The following is a 22724-nucleotide window of genomic DNA, read 5'->3' on the forward strand; positions in this document are numbered from 1 at the left end:
GTGTTACTTATATTTGTTTGTGTTGAGCTCTGCTAATTATTAAACACGCACTGCTCCAGCCACAAATCTTCTATATCTGTCTTCCTGCAGCGTGTGGCATAGCCTGTAAACTGCTTTCTTTCTTTTACGCGGAAATAAAAAGCCATTGCTATTTTTCAAGTTTATGGCGTGATCATTTTGTAAAAGACAGAATGAAATAAAAGGGGGGAAGAGTTGTGCAACTACTCTGCAGTGCGGCCTCTCGGCCGGCTTTTCTGAAAAGCATGTGCTTAAAAATTATTTGCTGGCATGCGCTTTGTACACATTCAGTAAATCATGATTGCTTCATCGACGACAAATTGCTTCAAAACACGTTTTTTAGAGGGACCGCGGTAACTTATTTGGCTTAGCTGGCTCACTGATTACAGGTGCCCCAATTCTGGCGATGCTTATCACTTAGCAGCGTGCATAATTAAATTATAATAGGCTCCTGTTACCCCTCATGTTAGGCGTATCACTGTGGTGAAAAATTTATGCCTATGCATCAATATCAAGACAAGAATTTTCTCAGTGATGTGATTTGATTTTTATTCAAGAAATATTACAATGCAACATAGTCCAGCTACGTAAGTATTTCTCCCTCCACGAGCCCGTAAGGGCTAAACCGTGAAATGCATGGGCGTGCGCAGCCCCACTCATGAGTACACTTATCTCAGAAACATACATGACACGTACTCCCTACCCCTCCCTTTCGTTATCCACGGCCCGGAGCAACTTTCCGCCCGGAGTAACTTACGTTAAACCCCCATAAACCAAACTAAGCCAAACCAAACAACGCTAGTCCTTGCGTTGCAGCACGTCTGGGTAAAAGAATTCTTCGTCTTTAATTGGGTATTCAGCGGAACAGTAGCATTCTTCTTTTTGCTCACAATTGGCTACAACTCAGAAATTACATCACATACATAGTTCCTGGCAAAGAAATAAACAGCAACGCACGCACCCTTCACCGTAGAGCAGATAATTCCGTACTCTTCGACCAGATAACGCTATGTCAGAAAATTGTGCTAAGCTTTATTACTCAGCGTTTATTGATTCTCCTTATTTCGCTGTATACAGTATACATAGTTCCTGGCAAAGCAATAAACGGCAACACAAGCAGGCCTCATCGTAGAGCGGATAATTTCGTTCTCTGCGACCAGATAACTATATGTCATGAAATTGTGCTAAGCTTTATTAACAAACGTTTATTGAATCTCTTCATTTCGCTGTGCGCAGCCAGTGAACGAACGACTGTGAAACAAATACGTTCCTCCAAGGTCGCTGTCTTTGTGTGAAGTTTTGAAGTGCTTTCAACCGGAAATAAAGTCCGCGAAGTACCCCGTGATGGCCAAGGCGTACCTCTCTTCTCTCGGAATGTGCTTGAATCCGCACTTCTGTGAGACAAAAAAATGCAAACACGAAGAGTTTGTCGAGACATTTGCAAGAAACACAACTGTACCGTAAACGCATACGTCATTTACTCGCATACACACGGCAAAATACACGCTGTCCTTCGTAGCAACTCAGCGAATGCACCCTTCACAGTTCAGCAATAGTACCAAACACACACATGCGCAGTAGATGGCCGTTGAAAAACAAGGTACAATTTCTCCTGAACTAAGTTAAAGGAAACTGAATAAAAGCAATAGTCTTCAGAGCACCTTTGGTTATAGAATTCGGGGATACTGTGCGAAATGTCATTTAGATGGGTAAATAAAGCTACCATCATGTTGCAAAACAAAAATTATCATATCCTTGCAGCAATTTTCAAATTAACTTTGGATCTGGCTTTAAAAAAACGCAAAAAATGTGTGGAAGGGTAAGAGCGTTATCACTCCAAAGTTTAACCATTTTGTACCAAATATTATTTTTCAGGTGACCTCCATGTCATGCAAAAAGAAAGGAAATAATGTGCGCAACTATTTACCTTCCATATTAATGCGATAGACGCTCGAAAGAATTCCGGCGGGAGGTACCTTTAACTTGTATTGTTCACGGTGTTTTTCTGACGTCACGCTAGCTGCTCTAAATTTTACAGTAGGCTTCTCGCTTTTGCGGCATGTGTAGTAAACAATAAGCACGCCAGTGCCCTCATCCCGTTCCCTATTCGTTATATTCCGAGCATAATGCTGCGAATCATGCCATTTCCGTGCGGCCCCGGCAGTTTCCATGTCGGGAATACATAGGGCTTGCTGTTTCATCGGGGTTTCTTTTTTTGTCTCTATGAACACATTTTATGAGCTTGTGTCCCCCTCACAGATGTTCTCTCTTCTTAAAACAGGCGAGCCCTTTTTAAGCGTGCACTTGTACGTGCCGCCAATTTTATAACCCAGGGTTGTAAATATTTCAGCCTCAGGTAACCCCACTAGCTTTCAAAGACTACCGAGGAACCCTAATACTCTTAGTATCTGTCTTAAATGCAAATAAAAAGACCATACAAACACGAAGCAATCCTTTCGCCTCCTTTAAATTTGCCAAAACCCTTTAACGACGGCTGACTACACACTTCAGCCGCGTGCTATGATAAATTACACAACAATTAACTCAAATTAAAGCGGGTTCAGCGAAGATGGGGATTTAGCCATCCGTGCCTTTTGATCCTCGGAAGCCCAAAAGCACACCAAGGAACCCAAAGGATCCATAGATCTAGGTCTGAGAGCCCCTGTTTTACTTATACGTTTCGCGCTGCGTTCGTAATTGCTTCTTCGGATCCTAGCGCGTTTCTGGGCACGTATTCCTTCACACCCGTTTAGCTGCGTCCCATAATTTTAGCGATAAAGCCCTAACACTCGGCTCAGAACGCAGTATGGGCAATCTAAAAAGTGAGCGCAATAAACGGTTTGCTGACATATGTAACGTCGTAAAAGAGCCCTCCCACTGGGTCTCTGAACATAGTTCAAGTTGATTCGAAGCTTACTTGCACTTTTCTCTTTAATAATTCGGAAACCATTCATTTGAACGGCATTGTATGCCACAGAATACCCATACTGGCTCGACTTGGTTTGATGGTAGTGTTGGCCTCTACCTGACTTTGCGCACTTCGTACAGACATAAATATCTGGTTTTGTCCAGTTTCAGTATAAGCCACATACTGAAAAAAAAAAAAATCTCCTGCGTTGTCTTCTTTCATCGCAGTAGGAGTTCACGCACTAATTTAATTTACTGCACGCTTTCATCGCTTAATCATATGTACAAAGATTAGTGAGCATAAAGCATCACGTTATTACAAAATGCTTAACAAATTTTAAATGATATTAGTTCTCCAGAACGGTAGAACGCACGTGTAGGGCAATCATTATTAATAGATTAGCAGGCATAAGCTGGTAGATAAAGGCAGATTAATTTATTGGAGTGGAATAATCTCATATGGAAATCTAATAAAAGGTGCTCGAACATTCTAGAATGTCATGACTCAAGCATACCTATAAGACCATTGGAATCGAAGATTTTGTTAGAAAAACGCATAAAGGCCATTATATACACATGCAATTTAGACACTATAGCAGGTGACCAAAATGCTGTTACATTTCCTTATTTGAAAACTGTTTAAGAACGCCACCAGGATTTTGAGGTATCATTGCTGCAAAGTGGTAAGCATGCTTGGAAAAAAGCAACTGCCCACCGAAGCGCCATCTACAAGGCTGCTGACGTTGATGTTGTACTTCTGCAGGAGGCCCTGCAAAAGATAAGAATACATCTACGGCACACAGTCACAGTCACACATTAAAAAATAAATTACTAGGAAAGTAACACTAAGCTACGGTGTAGTTGCTAGGTATCCCCTAATTATAAGTTGCACATTACCATTATCTCCTAAAAGAATACACGACAATGGAACCATGCCACTACCTTCATTTGGACTACAGATTGCAAGTTAGCTAAAGCTTAAAATACTATAAAAAAAGCAACACGTGCAACGACAGAAAGAAAACTGATAGAGTAAAGGGATGAGGATCATTGGCAGCTTTAAGTTTTACAAAGCAAACGCAGTAATATTAGCGCATAACTCTCTTACGTAATGAATCTGGGTCAGAAAACGTCGATTACGAGAATGTGGTTATGAAGTACACTGAAAGTCTTCATTTAACTTACGCTTGCGCAAAAGCAGCTGAAATAACGACGTTCAAATTTCACAGATTAGCAGTGTCGCTATGGTAGGCTTAAGTTGAGGATTAGTTAGGATCTCTACGATACCTCCTCACCCTGCAGTGAAAGTGCCCCCACAAACCGACGATGAGGATGATGGCATTGCTCACACGAGTAATTTATGGCTCAGTTGTACGCACTATTAAGCAATAACTGGGCGAACATATAGTGAGAAACACTAAGCAGTTACGAGGGCATATCGCTCACTAAGTTGCCTCTCCACAGGCGCAAAGTTCTTCCATTCCACAATGAATTTTTTATTTAGGATTGAGGCTTCTTTTTTACTTTTATAGCTTCAGAACAATAATTTATATGATTATCGTGATCATCTCAACAGTTTGAAGAGGAATTTGCGGTGCTCCTGCTTTCGTACCGTCCGATTTCTAACGCAAAAGGCAAAGCTAAAAAAATGACAAATATGTTACTCGCCCCGGTTAGAAGAATTTCTGATCAGCTAGCATGTTTTGATTCATCAAAAAGGCATCGGGCAACTAGAAATATGGTACTTCCTCACTTTTTTCTTACTGCTTTTCCGCCATCCAAGCATTTTGTCTAGTTTTCTTTCGTCGTTTTGCTTATTTCTTCCTCACTGTTTCGCTTCAGAAAGAAAAAAGTACTTCATTTCTTATTCCATTTATTATTTACTTCTGGTGACAAAAGCTTTTGCTCGAGAACCAATTTACCAGCAGGTCATTTGCAGGCAGATGTGTTGCATAAAATATTTTTTTTTATTTTCTCATACATTCGAAGAGTATACCGCACAAGGCGGGTGCAAACTTGGCCACTCAGCAGTTGACAAAGGAAACAAAATTGCCATAGAAACGTTATTGGCACAGGTTGCACTGGCTCACACAATGATAGTTGGACTGATAATACTGGCCCAATGAACTCAATTCTAGTTCTGTGTCGCTTCTGTAATAGTTAAATCGTTGCTAATTTCAGACTACTGTTTTGTATATTGTTTCTTGTTTTGTCACATGCTGGAAAATCGCGCCTCGAATTTTTTTCACCACTAGTACTTTTTGCATAATTTACGTCACGAAACTGAAACACTAAAGCGCTCAGTTTGACTTAAAGCTTAAAGCTATTCTATTTTCATTTCTCATTCCCCTTACTCTGAAACAACTATATCGCTCGTGGAAGGTATTCCGGCTGTCAGAGCCTTTGTTTTTTTTTCAGCAGTGCCGCGTGCAGCAATCGCCAAATCACACACAAGGACATTCAAGGTTATTTCCAGAAATATGAAAATGGTAGCTAGCATTTAAAAGCAGTGATTGTCGAATCCCCTGAATAGTTTGTAAAGTTGCGTCCAGAAGTCCATAGCATGCAATCTATCGGCTTACAGGAAAGTTAGGTTTTATTGGTCCCAAAAAACTATACAAAACATTATAAATGTACAGACGAGGGTCCCAAAGTCCAAGACTGCACGGGGACCCTCGATAAATCAATAACACAAGAAATGATTACAGCATAGTTAGCGGATAAATATAAAATATGGAAAATATCAAATCAATACTTCACCACAAAAACCGAGTCAAAAATCACAATCACATAGGTAATATACACAAAAAAAGAATTACACATCAGCATTCCCATAAATATGCTGTGAGCTTATTTTTGAATTCAGGCAAGGAAATTGATGCTTTTAGAGTGGGTGGCAATGTGTTCCAAAATGAAGGTGGAATTTGCTGGAATGAACTTGCTTTGCGATATTCCCCAGGGGCCGCGAGCTGCCAAGCAAGTGTAACTGTGTTTTGTTTTACAGGTCTGGAAACCAGTTATCTCACACAATTAGCAGTAAATAATTCTTATCTTATATATTCCGCTCCTTACCGGATTAACTGCGTCTACAACCTCAAACATTGTTCTCATGCAAAGTGTAAAGGCTTGGCGCATGTCGTACAATGTCTGAAAGGAAAAAAAAATGCAATATTATTTGAGGTAACAGTATTAGTTGATTCTACCTTTGTTTCTAAGAGGCACTGACCTGGTTTTGATAGCTGGAGTATGCGTAGCAAAATTTAAGAGCAATGCAGAGTCGTCGGTGTTCCTATAAAGAAATAAATATATTTGGTTGCACGCAAATGCAAGAATCCACTTCTATACAGTTCCTATTCTATACAGTTTAGCAGTTATAAGTCCTAGTCATTTCTAGTCCCCAGATGCTCTTTAACATTTACCGCAATGCTAATGCTTGTTTGTGCTTTTATTACGAACCTTCTATTCAAACCAACCGCACGCAGCATATCTAAAAAATTTATTCTTCAAAATTTCGTGATCACAAAGAAAGTGTTCGTGAAAACGGCCGCACCTGATGCGACTATTCATTACTTGAAAAGGCCGCCCTGGTTAGCTGGCTGACTATCGTGCTCCGTTTTCACCTGCCCCTGGCCTGGTCCAGGGCCTTGCCCGCCCCTGGATTTACACTCCATCGCGTCAGGAAGACATCCGCACCACGAGGACACCATTCGCATCACGGCCCGCTGTCGAGCTGGCGCTCCAAGCGCCTCCAAAAATCTGCTGCGGCGCGGCGCCTCACGAACCCTAACGCACCGCGCCTGCACCTCTGGCATGCAGCGTCTCAACAAGCCCCTGAAGCCGAGATCCACCCATACCTCGCCGGTGTCAACTTCTTCCGACGCGGCCGCCGCGGGGCCTACTCCAACCACGCTTACAGCCATGTCTCAACCGGCTGCGTTCAACACCGGCCACACCACCGCGCCCATTCCAGTCGCGTTCACCGACGCTGGGAGCTCCGAATCGACAGCCGCAACGCAGCCGGCAGCGTTCGTCACCGCCGCGGCGTCCACTGCTGGCCAACTCCACGCATTAAGGGAAGCCAAGAGCTTCGGGCCCACAGACGCATCGCTGTCGACTGCGTTCGTCGCCGCCGCCAGTGCCGCCGCACCTACTCGGACCACACTTCCCGCTGACAGCAAGTCCAGCACTTTGGTACCTGCGTCGCAGATTGCGGCTCAGGCTGACGACACAGCAGACATGGACCTTACGGCGTCCTCGGTCGACGGCCATCTCATTCCGGCCCCTGAGGTCGGCTGGACCACCATCGGTGCCTGCCGTAAGCCTGCCTCCTCCACCCGGCCCCGCACCGAGCTCATCACAGTTGGCATCCAGCTTCCCCCTGGCACCTTCAACCCCAAGATACCGCTCTACGACGTCCTCGCCGCAGTCGTCTCCGCTGCACAACTGTCCTCCGAGAGCAGTGCTGAGATTACCCTTCAGGCCAAGCCAGCCCAAAGCCTCGTCTTTTTAAAAACTCATTCCCCTCTCACCGCCCACCTCCTGCTTTCCATCACGCATCTTCAGCTTCACGGTAAGCCTATCACCATTAAAACATATGCCCCTAATCCTCCCATCTCATGCCTCGGCGTCATCCATAACGTCGGTGGCCACTTCACCCCTGGTGACTTCATGCATGATATCGAATCATTCAAAACCGATATTCTTGCTGCTCGTATGATGGGCACCACTCAGTCGGTGCTCATAACTTTCTCTGGAACCGTAATTCCCCACTTTGTGTATTTCAAACGCGTTGCCTTCCGGTGCCATCCCCATAAGCCTAAGCCTCCCACCTGCACCCGTTGTCTCGCTCTTGGACACCACGCCCACCAGTGTCCACAGCACAGCGTTCCGGCAAAGTGCCGTCGCTGTGCTGCTCCTCTAACCGCCGACCCTTCCGCCCATGTATATGCCCAGCCCTGGTGCGTTCATTGCCAGGTAAACACCCACCCCTCCCTCGACCCCACTTGCCCCTTTCTCCTCGGTAAACAACGCGAGTGTGCCAAAGCTGCGTACCTACGACGCCTAGCTTTGCGCCGGGCCACGCAACCCACCCCCCTCCTCCTCTAATCATGAACCTCCGTCAGCTCCGGTCACGTCACCACCAGGCTCCTACGCCGCCAAAGTTAAAGGCTCCTCGGTTCCAGCGTCCCTTTCCAGCGTCTCTTCCACTGCACCACCCTCTCCATCCCTGACTGACGAGAGCCGCTCCTTAGACCTCCGGCTCGCTATGCTGGAACGCCAGCAGCGAGAGCAACAGCGCGTTTCCCACGACCTACAACAACAGATCCACGCCTTGACCCAAACCCTCCAGACAACCACCTCCTCTCTTACCTCCCAGCTTACCAAGCTAAATGAGCACCCTGCCACACTCACCACTTGCTCCTCCACCGCCCAGGTCGCCCCTTTGGCTGATCTTCTCGAAACCACCACACAGGCACACCACACTCGCTTGGTTCAGCTAGAGACATCGGTTCTGCAGATTCTTACCACCCTCCAAGCACAATCCAAACAATTAGAATCCTTCATTTCTACGCTCCAATCCCTGCATGAGTCACTGCCCCGGCCAAAAAGAAGGAACGCGTACCCTCACGAAGTTCTACCTCTACACTATCATAATGGCTTTTGGCGAGGACCTCGAGATTGTGCAGTGGAACTGCCGAAATCTGTGCCATAATAAGACCCCCCTCCACCAGTATCTACTCGTCCGCCCCTCCCTGCCCCATTTTCTCCTTCTCCAGGAGACCCGGACGGCCCGCACTGTCCCAGGCTACCGCGCCTACCATGCCACTACGACCACACCACTTGCGTCTATTTATGTACGTAGCGACGTGCTCGTGGAGCCACTTGATATCCCCTCCGTCCTTCTTAAATATTTAGTTGGTGTGGTCTAGGGGTGTGCGAATATTCGATATTTTCGAATATAATTCGAATATTAGATTTTTGCTATTCGTATTCGATTCGAAATCTAAGTATTCGTGTTGTTTCGATTAGTCGATCCCATGTGAATATTCGTATTTAGCCGAATATTTTATTGCGAGCACCGGCGTACATTTCGGTGCTCAAGTCCAATCGACATAGATATAACAACATGGCGACGTCGAGAGCTATGCGTAATGTTGGGCCATGTCGTAGCTGACAGTGCTTGTGAGCTTCTTTCTGGCTATACTTGCGAAGCTGGTATACTCAAAGCTGTGCACGAAGTACCTCGCAATACCTGCCACTTCAGTGCCAAGTGAGAGGGAATTACCTGTCTCTGGAGAAGTGGTTTCAGCTACAAGGGAACGACTCCTGCCTGACCATGTGGAGCAGCTGGTTTTCCTTCACAACAACCTTTAATGTTCATCCCAGCAGCACGCTGTTGCGCTGATGGCGTGCTAGATTCAATCAGTGCTGTGTACTAGCCATTTTCTGTGAAAATTCCACTCTTCTAAGAATAATGATCTAGACTTCGATACTTTCTGTGCAGGCATACACACCTTTTGTGTTCATTTACTTATTGATAGTTGAGCTGTGATGTACTTGGATGCTGAAATAAATGTTTTGCAGTGGTTAGATGCGTCTTTCCTTGATTATTCGATATTCGATTCGATATTCGGAACTAAGTATTCGTATTCGATTCGTATTCGAAAAATTTGATATTCGCACACCCCTAGTGTGGTCTATTACCACCCTTCTTCCCGCGTCTCACTCGCCCTTTTGTCTTTCTACAACCCCCCTGTTACCTCCTCTTTATTTTCCGCCTTGGGCAAGTTCCTTCACTCTCTTCCTTCTAACTCCCATCTCCTCTTTGGTGGCGACTTTAATGCACCTCACACACTCTGGGGCTACCCTCAAACCCTCAAACCCGGCCGCCTCCTCCACTGTCTGGCCCAGGAACGCCACCTCACCCTTCTCAATACTCCTGGCTCCCCTACTCGAGCGGGCACTGCCTCACAGCGCCCCACGACACCCGATCTCACTTTCTCTCGGGGTTCACTTTCATTTCACTGGCAGGTGACAGCCGAAACTCTTCTCAGTGATCACTATCTTGTCCACATTTCCGCCTCTCTTTACCACATCCCTCGATATCATCCGGTCACTCATACTGAATGGCACGCCTTCCGCGCTAATCTCGCCTCTGACTCCTTTCAATCCTACGACGACTGGACGTCGCGCATCACTGCAGCGCTCACGTCCAGTATCCGTCGTGTTCGCTCTTGTCACCCAGTCCCAGACCCAGATCCTCACCTACTCCGTTTATGGCGTCGCCGTAAACGTCTTCAACGCTCCTTCCGCTGCCAACCCCACAATGCCCAATTTTCTTCCCGGATCACTGCTCTGCGAGCCGAGATCGTCGCCCACTGCGCTTCACTCGAGCACTCTCGTTGGAGTGCTCTTTGTGACCGTCTTGACTCTGCATTGCACTCGCGATTCACATGGTCTCTCTTCAAATCCCTCCTTGGCACTAAGCCTGCCCTTGCTCCCACTCTAGCTAAAGCCCTCACTCAAGGAACTCCCTCCGATGTTTTTGATCAGCTCGCCTCTATCTCCCGCCCCCTCTGGCACCCTCCTACCCGGTGTACTGCGGTGGACCTAACCCTAATCTGGACCAATCCTTCACTCTCCGGGAGCTCGAATCGGCTCTGGCTGCTAATGCTACACGCTCGGCTCCCGGTGAGGATGCCATTACATACACCACACTTCGCAACCTTCCTGACTGCGCCAAAGAATTCCTCCTTAAAACCTACAATGATGCATGGGACAGCGGCTGCCTACCCAGCTCCTGGACCTCCTCCCTCATTTCTATGATTCCAAAGCCGGGCAAGCCTCCCTCTCTCTCTAACCTCCGCCCAATCTCCCTGACATCATGTGTTGGTAAGACCCTTGAGCGAATGGCCCTGACTCGCCTCTCTAATTTTCTCGAGACGAGGGAGTTCTTCCCTCATTCTCTCATCGGCTTCCGACGCCACGTCTGTGCACAGGACATGTTTCTGGTTCTCCAGCACACGTTTCTGTCACCTACCCCCACTCAAATTCACGCACTTGTGACCGTCGATGTTCGCAAGGCCTTCGACGGTGTTTGCCACGACCACATCCTTTCCCAACTCGTCTCCCTAGACTGTGGCTCCCGCATGTACTGTTATATCCGCTTATTCCTCTCTAAACGTGTCGCTCGCTTTCGAGTCGACACCAATCTTTCCGACCCCCACAACCTCACCCGAGGCACTCCTCAAAGTGCTGTTCTCTCTCCTACCCTTTTCAATCTTGCTATGGCCTCTCTCGCCTCCCAGCTAGCTGAAATTCCCGACCTGCATCATATATTTTACGCCGATGACATCACTCTCTGGTGTTCGTCTGGCTCTCCCGGTCACGTACAGGACACCCTGCAACGTGGCCTAGATCTCATCGACTCCTTTCTCACCACTGCTGGCCTCTCTCCTGCTCCTGAAAAATCCGAGCTCCTTCTCCTCAACCATTCCTCATACCAGCGCTCACACAACCAATTCGTCTCTCTCCACCTTTCTGGCTCTCCCATTCCTGTCGTCACGCAGTGCAAAGTTCTTGGCTTTCCTTTGCATGCAGCCAAGAACGTGCAAGCCCTCCACCGTGCTGTCACCACCTGCCACTCCGTAACTCACCTCCTGCGGCGCGTGGTCACTCGGCGCTCAGGTCTCCACGAGGCTCATGCGTGCCGAGTTGCCCACGCGCTGGCCCTCAACAAGGTCTTGTACTTTGCACCCTACGTTTCCTTCACTCAGACTCAACTTAACGCTCTTGAGACTGCCCTTGTGGGCCTCTACAAGGCAGCTCTCAACCTCCCTATCACTACCTCTACTGCAAAGATCTTTGCAACAGGCCTCTTTCATCCTCGCCGTTCTCTGCTCTCTCTCCATCATGACTCGCAGATTGCCCGGCTTTCCCTTACCCGTCAGGGTCAGTGGTTACTGACTCAAGCGGGTATCTCGCCCATTCCCTGCGCCCCGTTTACCTCTCCTATTCCCACGCCGGCTCCCAATCTTCGGATCCTCCCCCTTCCGTCCTACATGTCCCCCGTTCTGCACGCCGGCCGTCGTCATGTGGCCGCACAGCACCATTCCCCTCTCTTTGATACCCAGGGTGTAGCTTACACGGATGCCTCCTTCGTGGCTCCTCGAGGTTCCTGCGGCTACGCCCTGTACCACCCCCACCTCCCCGCTCCTGAAACTCACACCAGCGGGCCGTTTCTACGCCCTCCGGATGCATTGTCCCTCGAGGTCCTCGCCATTGCGCATGCCCTCCAGTCATTTGCCCTCCTTCCGTCTCTTCAAGAGTACACAGTCTATTCAGACTCACAAGCCGCTATACACCACATACAGAAACGCACCCTAACCCCTTCTCTTCAACAGGAGGTCGAACGAGCGGTCTCCGCATTGTAGCCTTCCATCGTTTTCCTCCGCTGGGTACCTGGGCATTCAGGGATTGACGGCAATGAGCTGGCTCATCAGCTCGCCCGTGACACACTTTTCCGGGCACCGTTGATCCCCTGGCCCAAGCCCTCGGAGGACGGTGGGAGACTCACCCTTCGCCGCACCATAAAAGATGTCTACCTCGAGCTCCGCCTCGACAAACGCCTTTACCCTCCCCCTCATCCATCACTCACAGTGCCGGAGGCTCGCCTTCTTCGGCACGTTCAAATGAATGCAATCATCACCCCGTCTTGCCTCTTTCTCTATCGCTATCGATCGTACCCTTCCTGTCCCAACTGCCCCTGTATCTATGCGGACCTTGCCCATTGCCTCTTCTATTGCCCGGCTGCTCAGCAGTCGGGTTCCTTCCCCCCACCCTCTCTATCCATCACCACCTGGCTCGACTGGCTTGGCGCTGAAGGGGAAGAAGAACAGCGGCTTCTGGTCGCCCAGGTGGTCGACATGCTCGGCCTGTAAATTTTGGCCGAATAAACGTCTTCTACTACTACTACTTACTTGAAAACAAGCCACTGTCAGTGATTAAATGGCAAAACATCCGAGGTTCGCCTCATTCAGAGTTCGATAGCCAATGCCCACCGCTTTGAAACATAAAGATTAAAGATACGATGTTTGCTCAGCCGTCCAGCCGACCCGAACTCCAGCCGAACTCTGACACGAATTTCAAAATCGAGCTGCAGAACGTTTGTCCACTAGCACAAAATCACATTTGTATCAAGGTGCACTGCCCTTGTCAACCTCTGAATTCGCTCGATCGCAATTCCTAAATGACAGCATAGCCAAGCCTTACGTTGTTAGATACGAGTTAAGGCACTGTAGTCCAGCCATGACAGCATAGCCATGCCTTACGCTGTTAGATACGAGTTAAGGCACTGTAGTCCAGCCTGCATACAGACCTGTAGCTGGCAGGCATACAGACGAGAAGTTACAGTACGCAAATGTTTCCACCTTCTCCTTCAAATCCGTTGCCAAGCAAAGCAGTGGTCGATAACGAATCTCCTCAATTAAGTTCTGACTAGACACCGCCATCAAATGTTTCGATCATTTGCATCCCACTTGACCATGTGCAATGCAGTTTCAGTGGGTAGTAAAGGACCATGGGTGATTTAAATTAATCTGGAGCCCCCCACTAGGATGTTTCTGAAAGCCACATGTCCAACAATTCTGGACAAAAGCATTTTTGAACGAGAAAGAGTTTATGAACACATTTTTTTTCATACAATGTAAGTTTTCACTACAAAAATAAATATATCCAGAGATCTCCCATCGACAGCCTTGCATTTTTTTTCTATTAACGTTTTTGCTATATTCAAAAACGTTGCGCACTGGTTTTTTAAGGCAGTCTTTAATACTCGGTGCGAGCGAAGAAACGAACTTTAACAGAAAGATTTTGCAAAGCATCCGAAGAATGGACCATTACCGACCATACTTTTATAACAGTGTATTAAAATGTTTAAATATTCAAAATTCTTGTCCAAGAAAGTTGGACATGTGTGCGTTTTGGGACCTTAAACCTTACAAACCATACCACACAACACAACTTTATGCTTAATTGCAGTTAGAATTGCAGCATGCAGTGAGGGTAACTATAGAACAAAGAACCACTTAAGTGAGCCAATAGCTTTACCTCTATTTTCTGAGGAAAGAATGAACTAAGGAAATTGGTGATTTAATACTCGCACACATTATCGAAAAAATGTGATTGTTTGCTTTACTTGGTTAATTTCATGGGCTCTAGAAATATGGACGAGGGTGAAACGAAAGAATTTTTGTGCCTGTACACGTGAAGTCCTTTCCCTAATTTTTTCTGGCTTTTTGGAGTATACTTTACTAATTAAGGCCATATTTTGTGCGTAAACATTTCGCAAAATAATCTTACTGAATAATAAGTTCGTGATGATAATGATAAATTTTTATCGCACTAGTATATCTGTGGTCAAAGAACGCCGAGACACAAGGTGTTCTTTGCCTTCTGAAAAGGGGGGGGGGGGAGTCAAAGAGCCTTTTACCAAGAATTTCACCCCAAACATGCCAAGCACACAAATAACAACGGCCTAAAACTGATTAATCTTTTAACAACTGTTCAAAGTAAGTAAAATTAACAAACACTATCGTACCCAGCATCTTAAGGGGAGACGCTCCTCGAAAAAACTTTTTTTTTAATTATGAAGTTAGGGAGCTGAAATTTTCACAGCTGGTAGAAACTGATCTTCTGTTATGAAATATGTGATCAGTTTTTTGATATCTATAGTAGTTCAATTTTTATGCTCTATGAAATGTATAATAAACTCCTTTTTTGTGCACACAATTTTTCTTAGTAATCATTATGACAGAGCATTTTAAAACACCCTGGGTAGTTCATTACAAGCCACAGAATGTTGAAATCTAGATGGAATTATTTTTGTCTGCATCCTTTTCAGCCAAAAAATTCATGAAAATTAGGGTGTCATTTTCTTTTGTACTTCAGTCGGTTGGTATGATATTATAATAAAAATATGGTGAAATTAATTACATAAACAAGATTTCCACACTCTATGCACCCCAAGGAACATCTGTGCAAAATTTCATTAAAATCCAAGAAGTACAAGAGGAAAAAATTGTGTGCACAAACTTCAAAAACGGGCAAAAACACCAATTTGAGAAAAACTAAATTGAAAGTTTATTTGTACACTGGATGGCAAAATTCTCAACCAAACCGCATGAAATTTGGTGGTAAGGTAGTTCAACATGTTTGCTACTAGCCCGCAAGACTAGAATTGTCCTGCAGCATAAGTTTCGCCTTCCCGGTTCTTGCGAAGAGAGTCCTCAATACGAGCTCGCTTCACCTGGCTGCGGCGATGGGACTTTGCTTCCGCAGTCAGCTTGGCAGACATCTTCTTGATTCTCCTCTGGTCACTTTCCAAGCTGAGTCTGACCAGCTCCTTTGAAGGGAGGATTCTCAGTTCTTCCAGCACCTTCTCGAAGCTGGAGTGGCCCCTGTTGAACCACAGGACTGCAATGGCAGTGGCAGTCTCCACTGCAGTCCGTGAAGCAAATCTGCTCTTTGGACAGAGCATCCAAATCTTGCTGTTGAGAGATTCAGCAGCATTCTGCGTCTTCCCTCGCAAACAGCGGGTAAGCAGTTTGGAGTCTGTTAACCGCTTATAAATTGGCAGTACTGCTTTTCCTTGTGCCTTGGTTAGGAGGGGGGTGTGGTCTGGAGCTGGTTCTCCCAGAGCTTCGGCTCTCTTCTGCCTGCACCACGACTCCTTCCCATCAGGGCAAAACTTGTGGCTGCTTGCACCATTGCTGGAGCACGAATGGAGGTATGATGCCCAAATTGCACAGTACATGCCTCTTAGGCTGCCTCGGTTGCTTGTTATTGCAATCTGGTAATAGTTTTGCAGCTTTTGGATGGCCTTCTCACCAAGTTTCTGTCCACGTGGCAGCGGTGTTTTTAGCTTTCTTAGTGCAGTGCCAAGACGTTTAGAAACGTGGTTTGTACAGTCCTCTTTGGTCACTGCTGTCAGCCCGTAAACCTGAGCTTCGGAAACTGCAGCATATGCCTTGCTGTCACCATCACTGAGAAATGTGGTGAACTGCATGTTGTAGGACTGCGTCCTGCTCCAGATGCGTAGTGCTGCTTCAGTTTCCATTGCATGTGAGGTGCACTCAACATTTTTCTCACACACAGGAGAATGGAAGGCCTTCCATACTTCTTCCTCTTCATCACAAAGTGCTTTGTGACTGCTACAGCCTTGGCAGTAGTTGGTCAGCACTTCAAAGTCTAGGCAAAGGCCAGTGTCCAGAGAGATGGCAGTGCCAACACCATTGTGGCTCTTATGCCCGCGCTTCTGCCAGGTCCCATCGAACATGACCGCAACGTCAGTCTGCGCAGTTTCCAATGCGGTTATCCGCCTAGCTTCTGCAAGATTGTCGACGGCCGCTTTGGTGGCAGCGATGTGTATTTTCTTCGCTATGCTGTGGAATGTCTTGTGATGAAGCGGCTTTTGTAGGCCAAGAACGCCACAAAACCTCATCAGCTGATCGTGTCCGACACCTATGGAACGTGCAGCGAGCACCACTTTCACATTGATAGCGAAGCTATCGCGGGGGCTTCCACTGCAACGCTCCGCGTCACTGCCTTCACCGCTGTTGGTATCCGTACGTAGCGACGTATACGCAGCAGAAATTGCCGTTGCCGGGCATGCTTCGTTTGAACACCTGAGCTCCAGGAGAGAAGCGAGGCCTTTCCGCTTGTTCTCGATCTCAATCACCGTGAGTTCGCGCTTCCCGCACGCCCCGCACATGGCACCGCTAACGAGACGGGTCAGCGCTTCCACTTCGCAGATAACGGCGCTTGCACCGGTTCTGCTCTCCGCTATCTCTTCATCTTGGAACGCTGCCAACTTCTTCTCCGACGCGCTCACGAACTCGAAAGCGTCACTGATAAAATCACACGTGCTCGACGTCGCAGCGCTGGAAGGCGTGCTGCCGTTCTGCTGGCGTAGGGGGCTTGCAGCGCTCGTCGCGTTCGTGGCTTTCCTTCGCTTCTGCTTGCGCTTACCCTTGTACGGACACGCAGTCCGGCTCTTGCGGAGGCGAAAGTTGCGTTTCTTCTCGCAGTCCATCATGAAAAATTTCTGATAATGAGAAGAAACGCTGAATAGCCGTGCGAGACGATCCAACGCGAGCGGATGCGAAACTGATGGGGTGGCTCCACCGCACGGCGACAACCAATGGCGGCCTCGGGTTCGCGTCATGTGACATCAGGAGCGTCCGGAAGACGAGGGGAAAAAGCGTTTTTTTCATATTCTCCCGTGAAAATACGAAACTGACTGATGTGCCAGTCGAAAGAAGAAGGCTTACCCTACTTTTTGCGAGAGGGTGCAATGGCGGCCGGCGCCGCTGCCGTGACCGGCGGCAGCTCAAAGATGGCCAAAATTGGGCAGTACGCGCGACTTTTTTGGTCACCGCGGCTCATTTAGACGCGTTTTTAACTAACTTCTGATACAAATCTTGCTTTCATATTTTGCTGCATGAAAGTAGGATGTTCAAAGATGGTAAAACAATCGAAAACAGAAAATTGAAAATTTTCAAAATAATGCCGATTTTTCGACCCGCGTCTCCCCTTAAACGGTGCATTCAAAACAGCCCATTCACTTTACGCACCGCTATTCAGCAGTAAAGTTTGTGTGTGTAGTAAGCAAATGACAACGCGGTGACTTGCCTCGCTTACAAAGATGCTTACCCACCTTATTGGGTGTAAGCTTCTTATCTACACCCGTTATTGGGTGTAAGATCTTTACAAGCTTTATTAACACCCCTCATTAGGGCCTTTAGGGTAATAAAACGAAATGAAGCTTTACGCTGACACGCCGCTTTCGACTATGTCGCATAAAATGAAAAAGAACAGTACACACTACACGGAAACACACCTTTAGGATCGATGGGCTCAGGTTCAGGTTGATGATGATGTCTTTACAAGCGAACATGACTTCTGTGGCCTTGCTCATGGCCTTGGCAAAATCTCTTGGGTCTTGAATGAGGAAAGAAAAAGTTGTTTTTCAGTGAACATAGACTAATTTACTAATTTGTTTATTTGTTTTTATTTATTTCGATACCAGGTCGATGATTCTGCTTAAATGGGAGTAGATAAAACAGCAGAAGGTAGACAGTGAAACAAAAGACGGCAAAGTAAAAGAAAACACGAAACGTGGCAGCGGCAAAAAAAAAAACACAAGTTCGGAAACAAAATTACTCGACAAAAACATCTGAAATGTCAAACAATTCCAATCGACCTGTTGCGCTGGCTCAGTGTTTGAAGCGCTGAGCTGCTGAACCCATGGACGCAGGTTCAATCCCGGCCGCAGGGGCGTCATTTTGGAGGCGAAATGCAAGATTTCCGGGTATTTTTAAATGTAAGGTAGCATTAATGAATCCCGGGTGGCCGAAATTGATTTAAAGCCCTTCACTACGGCGTCCCTCCCAGCCCACGTGTCGCTGAGGATGTTAAACACAGTACACCAATACCAAGCAATTTCAATCATGCATGGTTTTGTAAAAAGCTACGTTTACTTGAAGCAATTCCTTTTCTCAAACTAAAAGCAGGAGAGTGCTCGGGGATGGTACGTGTAAGGAATTGGGCGCAGTTATACTACTTTTTCAGAGCACTAGATACAACGTTCCTGAGGCAAAGAGCACGAGGTTGAAGCCTTGCTTGAAGACGTTCTATGATAATTGTGCGTTCTGAATGATATTGCTCAGCCAGGCAGTGAAACTGCAGTCGCTGTGCATCGTAGCCAGACTTTTGCCATGTTCATTCAATTCATTCAATTTATTAAGGCGGAAGCCTTTAATGCCTCACGTTGTAAGCAGAAGTTTTCGACAGAAATGTCACGCGTTTCAATTGGTCGAAACGGTCGTGACGTCACAGTGCGCGAACTTCAAACGGGGCCAATTGTACTTTGGCTATTAACCATGCAACCAATTAAAGGGATCGTATAGTGATGCTCTAAGTTAGTGGGACTTACTTAACCAATTAGCCTAATTAACCTTTCTAGTCAGACTAGATAAATAAATAAAACCGAGTAGGAAATTGGCCGAGCTTGGGAATCAAACCCCGGTCTACGGTGTGCGAGACGAGCACGCTACCACTTCGCCATGCCAGCTCGATGGTTCGGAATGAACAAAGGCGCGTCTAGTGAATACGGTGTCTTCGTTCACTCCCATCTTCCTCCCTTCCCGTTACGGTGAGGTTTAGGTGTCCACCGAGATATGAGTGACAGATACATTTCCTTTCCTCAAAAACCAATTTACCGACGTGCAAGGCGTAGAACCTTTCCTCAAAAAGCGTTGCATTCAAAGGGCAACGCATCGCTCCGAACGGGTGGTGGTGTTCCGTGGACCACCTGGCAGCGCTACCATACGCTGTCGCGTTGCACTCCTAAATGCGAAGCTTAAGCGTCATTAATTGGTATTTAATTAATGCACCAACCGAGTGTGAAGTGAACCATCTCGTAGCAGAATGCAGCACTCAGGCTTTCGCCTTTCACCACTTTAGCTGCTAAAGTTCCTCGTAATTTATTTTTTTTTTTGTACATTAGGACGATTTCAGTTTTTTTCAGTTTCATTCTAGAAAGACCAAAATGAAATCATCGTGATTAGATTGTACTGTGATGTAATAGCTTTCAACTTCGACAAACTAGTCTCAATTATGCCACTTCCTGCGCAGTCTTGCTACATTGTAGACTCATGCGCGATCCTAAGAAGACACCATATTATATAATGCTTCCGGTGGTTTTCGGCTTGCGACATGCTTTCTAGAAGAGGCTCACACTCGTCACCATAATTATGTTGTGTAAACTAAATTGCATAGCTTCTGTGCTCTTTTAAAGTTTTATTCTAATTGGTTTATCGCACGTTAAAAACTAGCGAGGTTTCACCTGCCGGCTGTTCGCTTTCATCATGTACCGAGCGCCTTTGACGCTTTGTCATTTGAGCAGGATCGCACTTTTCGCAATTTTAAACTTGCTTGTATCATGCGCATAATCACTAATTTCATGGCTTATGAGGTTCAACGTCTCATATTGACTCAGGCTATGAGGCACGCTGTATTAGAGCGCTCCGGACAATTTCCACCACTTGGGGTTCATTAAGTGCACTGACAACGCACAATACAGGGTCCTCTAGCATTTCACTTCCAACGAACTGCCACCGCCGCGGCCGGGATCAAACCCGTATCTTTCGGGTCAGCAGCTGAACACCATAACCACTGAGCCAGCATGGCGGCTCACTATCATTCCAGGACATACTATTAACGCATAAGCGTTAAATGTCCATCTCAGCGGCAACTCCGTCGTCGGCGGAGTTGGCGTGTATAGAAAGGCAGGTGGCCAATCTACCACCTGCGACACTCGACCTTGCGATGTGATCACAACCTGCCGACCGGATTGTGAGACAACCGCCCACCGTGGAAGGTGGCTGTTAAGTTAATGACTGGTCGCAGTAAGTTGCTCGGGTAGAGCAAGCTGGGTCTCACAAGCACCTGCTGGGGCAGTGCTGCATCTTTTAACAGCGGCACCACTCAGCCAAGAGCGCTATGAGGGCTCTCCGCGATCAATGAATACAGAGAGACTAGTGACAAGAAAAGGACCCGAACACGCTGAAGGCACCCATTAACTTTGTGTCATACCCTCAAGACGCAGCTCAAGTGTCCCGTCAAGTTTTTCACCAACGACTAATTTCGGCTCAAACATCCGGATACCTGCGGCGACTTCTTGTGAGACAGTGATGCATGTAAACATAGTTCGGTCTCCACTTTACGCTACTAAAGAAAAATTATTGGAAGCGTTACGTACATACAAGTAGGTGTAAACACCACATTTACCTTTTACTAAGCTTACTCACTCAGCTTCTGTCGGCACCAACGCAAGCGGCTGCAGCCACTGCAATCCCTCGCCCCGTCAGCAAGCATCAACGTGCATAAGACGGCCAGCAGTGCACCGTTCATCATGGAGCCGAAACTAAAGACAGTGGCGTGCGTCCCTCCCACTTGACCGACACACGTGCCGAAGGTCGTTGTCGCCAGCAAGAGAACGTGTTTTTCCAGAAATGTACGACCTCGCGGACGAGTTGTTCAGCTGTGTCAACGATGGTGCCTTCGTATGGTGCTAGTAGCCGGACAGTGATGGAAAGCGCCTTGTCATTTACCCTGGCACACTTTGACTTCAGTTTCTGTACTGGAATTATTGCTATTTCAGTCACGGCACGAGGCTTTGACTTTGACTTTGTCCCTGACAAAGTCCCTACTTTGTGCGACGGGTAAGGAGAAATTGCAAAAGGTTTCAGAGCGAGAATGTCTTCAGTACGACGGTAACTCTAGGGGCAGAGATTGGCGACTACCGTGCTTAAGTAAAGTTTCGCGGTATAGTATGAGGAGTATAGGTAATCTGCGGTGACGTGAACTACTTCGTCCATCATATCATGGGATTTTAAGCTGTGACTGGTGCTAACTATGATAAGGCGGGGAGCGGTAAGCGGCGCGTCGCAACATTAAATAAACGGCTTTGTGTGTGTGTGCCTTCTTGCTAAAGTCGTTCTGATATTAGCTGCAGACAGACAAGCCGTAGATATCTACAGTAATTATGAGTATCAGTATCAAATAACAAATTCGCAAAGCCAATTACATTGTAAGAAGTATTAAGGGGAGTTATATCACTGAAATATGAGGAACTGATAGGCATAATTTGTTTATTTTTTAAATACCAGCACAGATCACAATACTAGTTGACGACTAACAAGCGCGAACAAAAACCTGGTTAAGGTAAGCATATTTTCGGCACACAAGGTTTCATGCGGGATTTCAAAAATGCATACCACACATATCCAAGCACGATGAATGACGCAAGCTCTTCAGTACATGCATAAACTTACGAAACACAAGAAAATGCTGTGTTTAGGAGCTCCCTGAGAAGTAGCATTTAGAATATCGAATTTTAGAGTTATGTTCCCTTTCATTCTTGGTGCAATAACGAAGAGGCGACGCGATTGTATCGCTGTAGGCAATTAGACATTTTCAGTGCTACAAGAACAACGAGCTGAAGGGCGTTCCGAAAACTAAGAATCTGTGACTATAACGACTACTTTAAAGAACGGCTCTATTTGTGAGCGTTTTCAAAGTGCTCACCTGAGACCAAATTTTGATCTTCCAGAGCCAGAGTCCCAGCCTTGCGTGGCCACTGGCAACTTTGCACAGCGTTTGCGCGGTTGCTATTCCTCTTCCGCTTAACATAGAAAAACAAGTGTCAGCTCTTTAGGAACAAATATTTATTTACTTTTGAGCGGTATACGTGGTTGATAGCAGTTACATTTGACACGAGTGCATAAAATGCATAAAAAATACTTTTATTCGACTTCCCTGCTGCATGATGCTCTTTAGAGAACCGACTGCACCAAAAATAGGGCTGTTTTTGCAGCGTTCTCAAGAAATGTTAATCTCGGTAAATCGAGACCGGTTTTTTGGCTCCAGTAAAAAGTTATTTACAATCGCAGTTCATGAAAACCAAATGTACAGAAATGAAGCATATTAGAGGCTCAATACCTTGCGGTCTAATAGAGAAACCGCAAACATAAGTGGAAATTTCTGGATTGTACATTTATTGTTAATTACACAAAATTTCTTGGAGTTTCACTTTGTTGTTTTCTTTTCTTTGTTCAAAATTACGCGTCATCATGAAACCACTACCCACGGTGATTTGGGTACTCAGTGCCCAGATCTCCGTTGGTCGGGTAGCAAATTTTTTATGATAAGTAGAGAAGTACTAAGTGTAGCTCAAA

General features: G+C 46.5%; 2 protein-coding genes across 2 annotated transcripts; both read right to left on the reverse strand.

Annotated features, from left to right (window-relative positions):
- Positions 1 to 1287: 1287 nt before the first annotated feature.
- Positions 1288 to 20901, reverse strand: LOC149348683 (uncharacterized). The gene is made up of 6 exons (XM_089585877.1): positions 20796 to 20901; positions 17825 to 17925; positions 6152 to 6214; positions 5998 to 6072; positions 3641 to 3694; positions 1288 to 1412 (listed from the first exon to the last, which is right to left on the reverse strand). The coding sequence occupies exons 1-6, from the start codon at positions 20899 to 20901 to the stop codon at positions 1329 to 1331; spliced, it is 483 nt and encodes a 160-aa protein (XP_089442003.1). The 3' UTR covers positions 1288 to 1328.
- Positions 15043 to 17516, reverse strand: LOC149348684 (uncharacterized). The gene has a single exon (XM_089588259.1). It carries the CDS (start codon positions 17147 to 17149, stop codon positions 15158 to 15160), a length of 1992 nt encoding a protein of 663 aa, XP_089444385.1. The 5' UTR covers positions 17150 to 17516; the 3' UTR covers positions 15043 to 15157.
- Positions 20902 to 22724: the final 1823 nt, after the last annotated feature.

The sequence above is a fragment of the Amblyomma mixtum genome, chromosome 4, assembly GCF_055824585.1.
Source record: "Amblyomma mixtum isolate Tamu chromosome 4, ASM5582458v1, whole genome shotgun sequence".
NCBI lineage: Eukaryota > Metazoa > Arthropoda > Arachnida > Ixodida > Ixodidae > Amblyomma > Amblyomma mixtum.

What these genes read in the sequence shown, in the direction of transcription:
- LOC149348683 (XM_089585877.1), bottom strand. Translation starts at nt 20,901, where the DNA reads ATGATGAACGGTGCACTGCTGGCCGTCTTATGCACGTTGATGCTTGCT. An exon ending in TGAGCCCATCGATCCTAAAG is followed by an intron (nt 6,215 to 17,824) that starts GTGTGTTTCCGT and finishes ATTTCTTTATAG; the next exon opens with GAACACCGACGACTCTGCAT. An exon ending in TTGTAGACGCAGTTAATCCG is followed by an intron (nt 3,695 to 5,997) that starts GTAAGGAGCGGA and finishes TATCTTTTGCAG; the next exon opens with GGCCTCCTGCAGAAGTACAA.
- LOC149348684 (XM_089588259.1), bottom strand. Translation starts at nt 17,149, where the DNA reads ATGACGCGAACCCGAGGCCGCCATTGGTTGTCGCCGTGCGGTGGAGCC.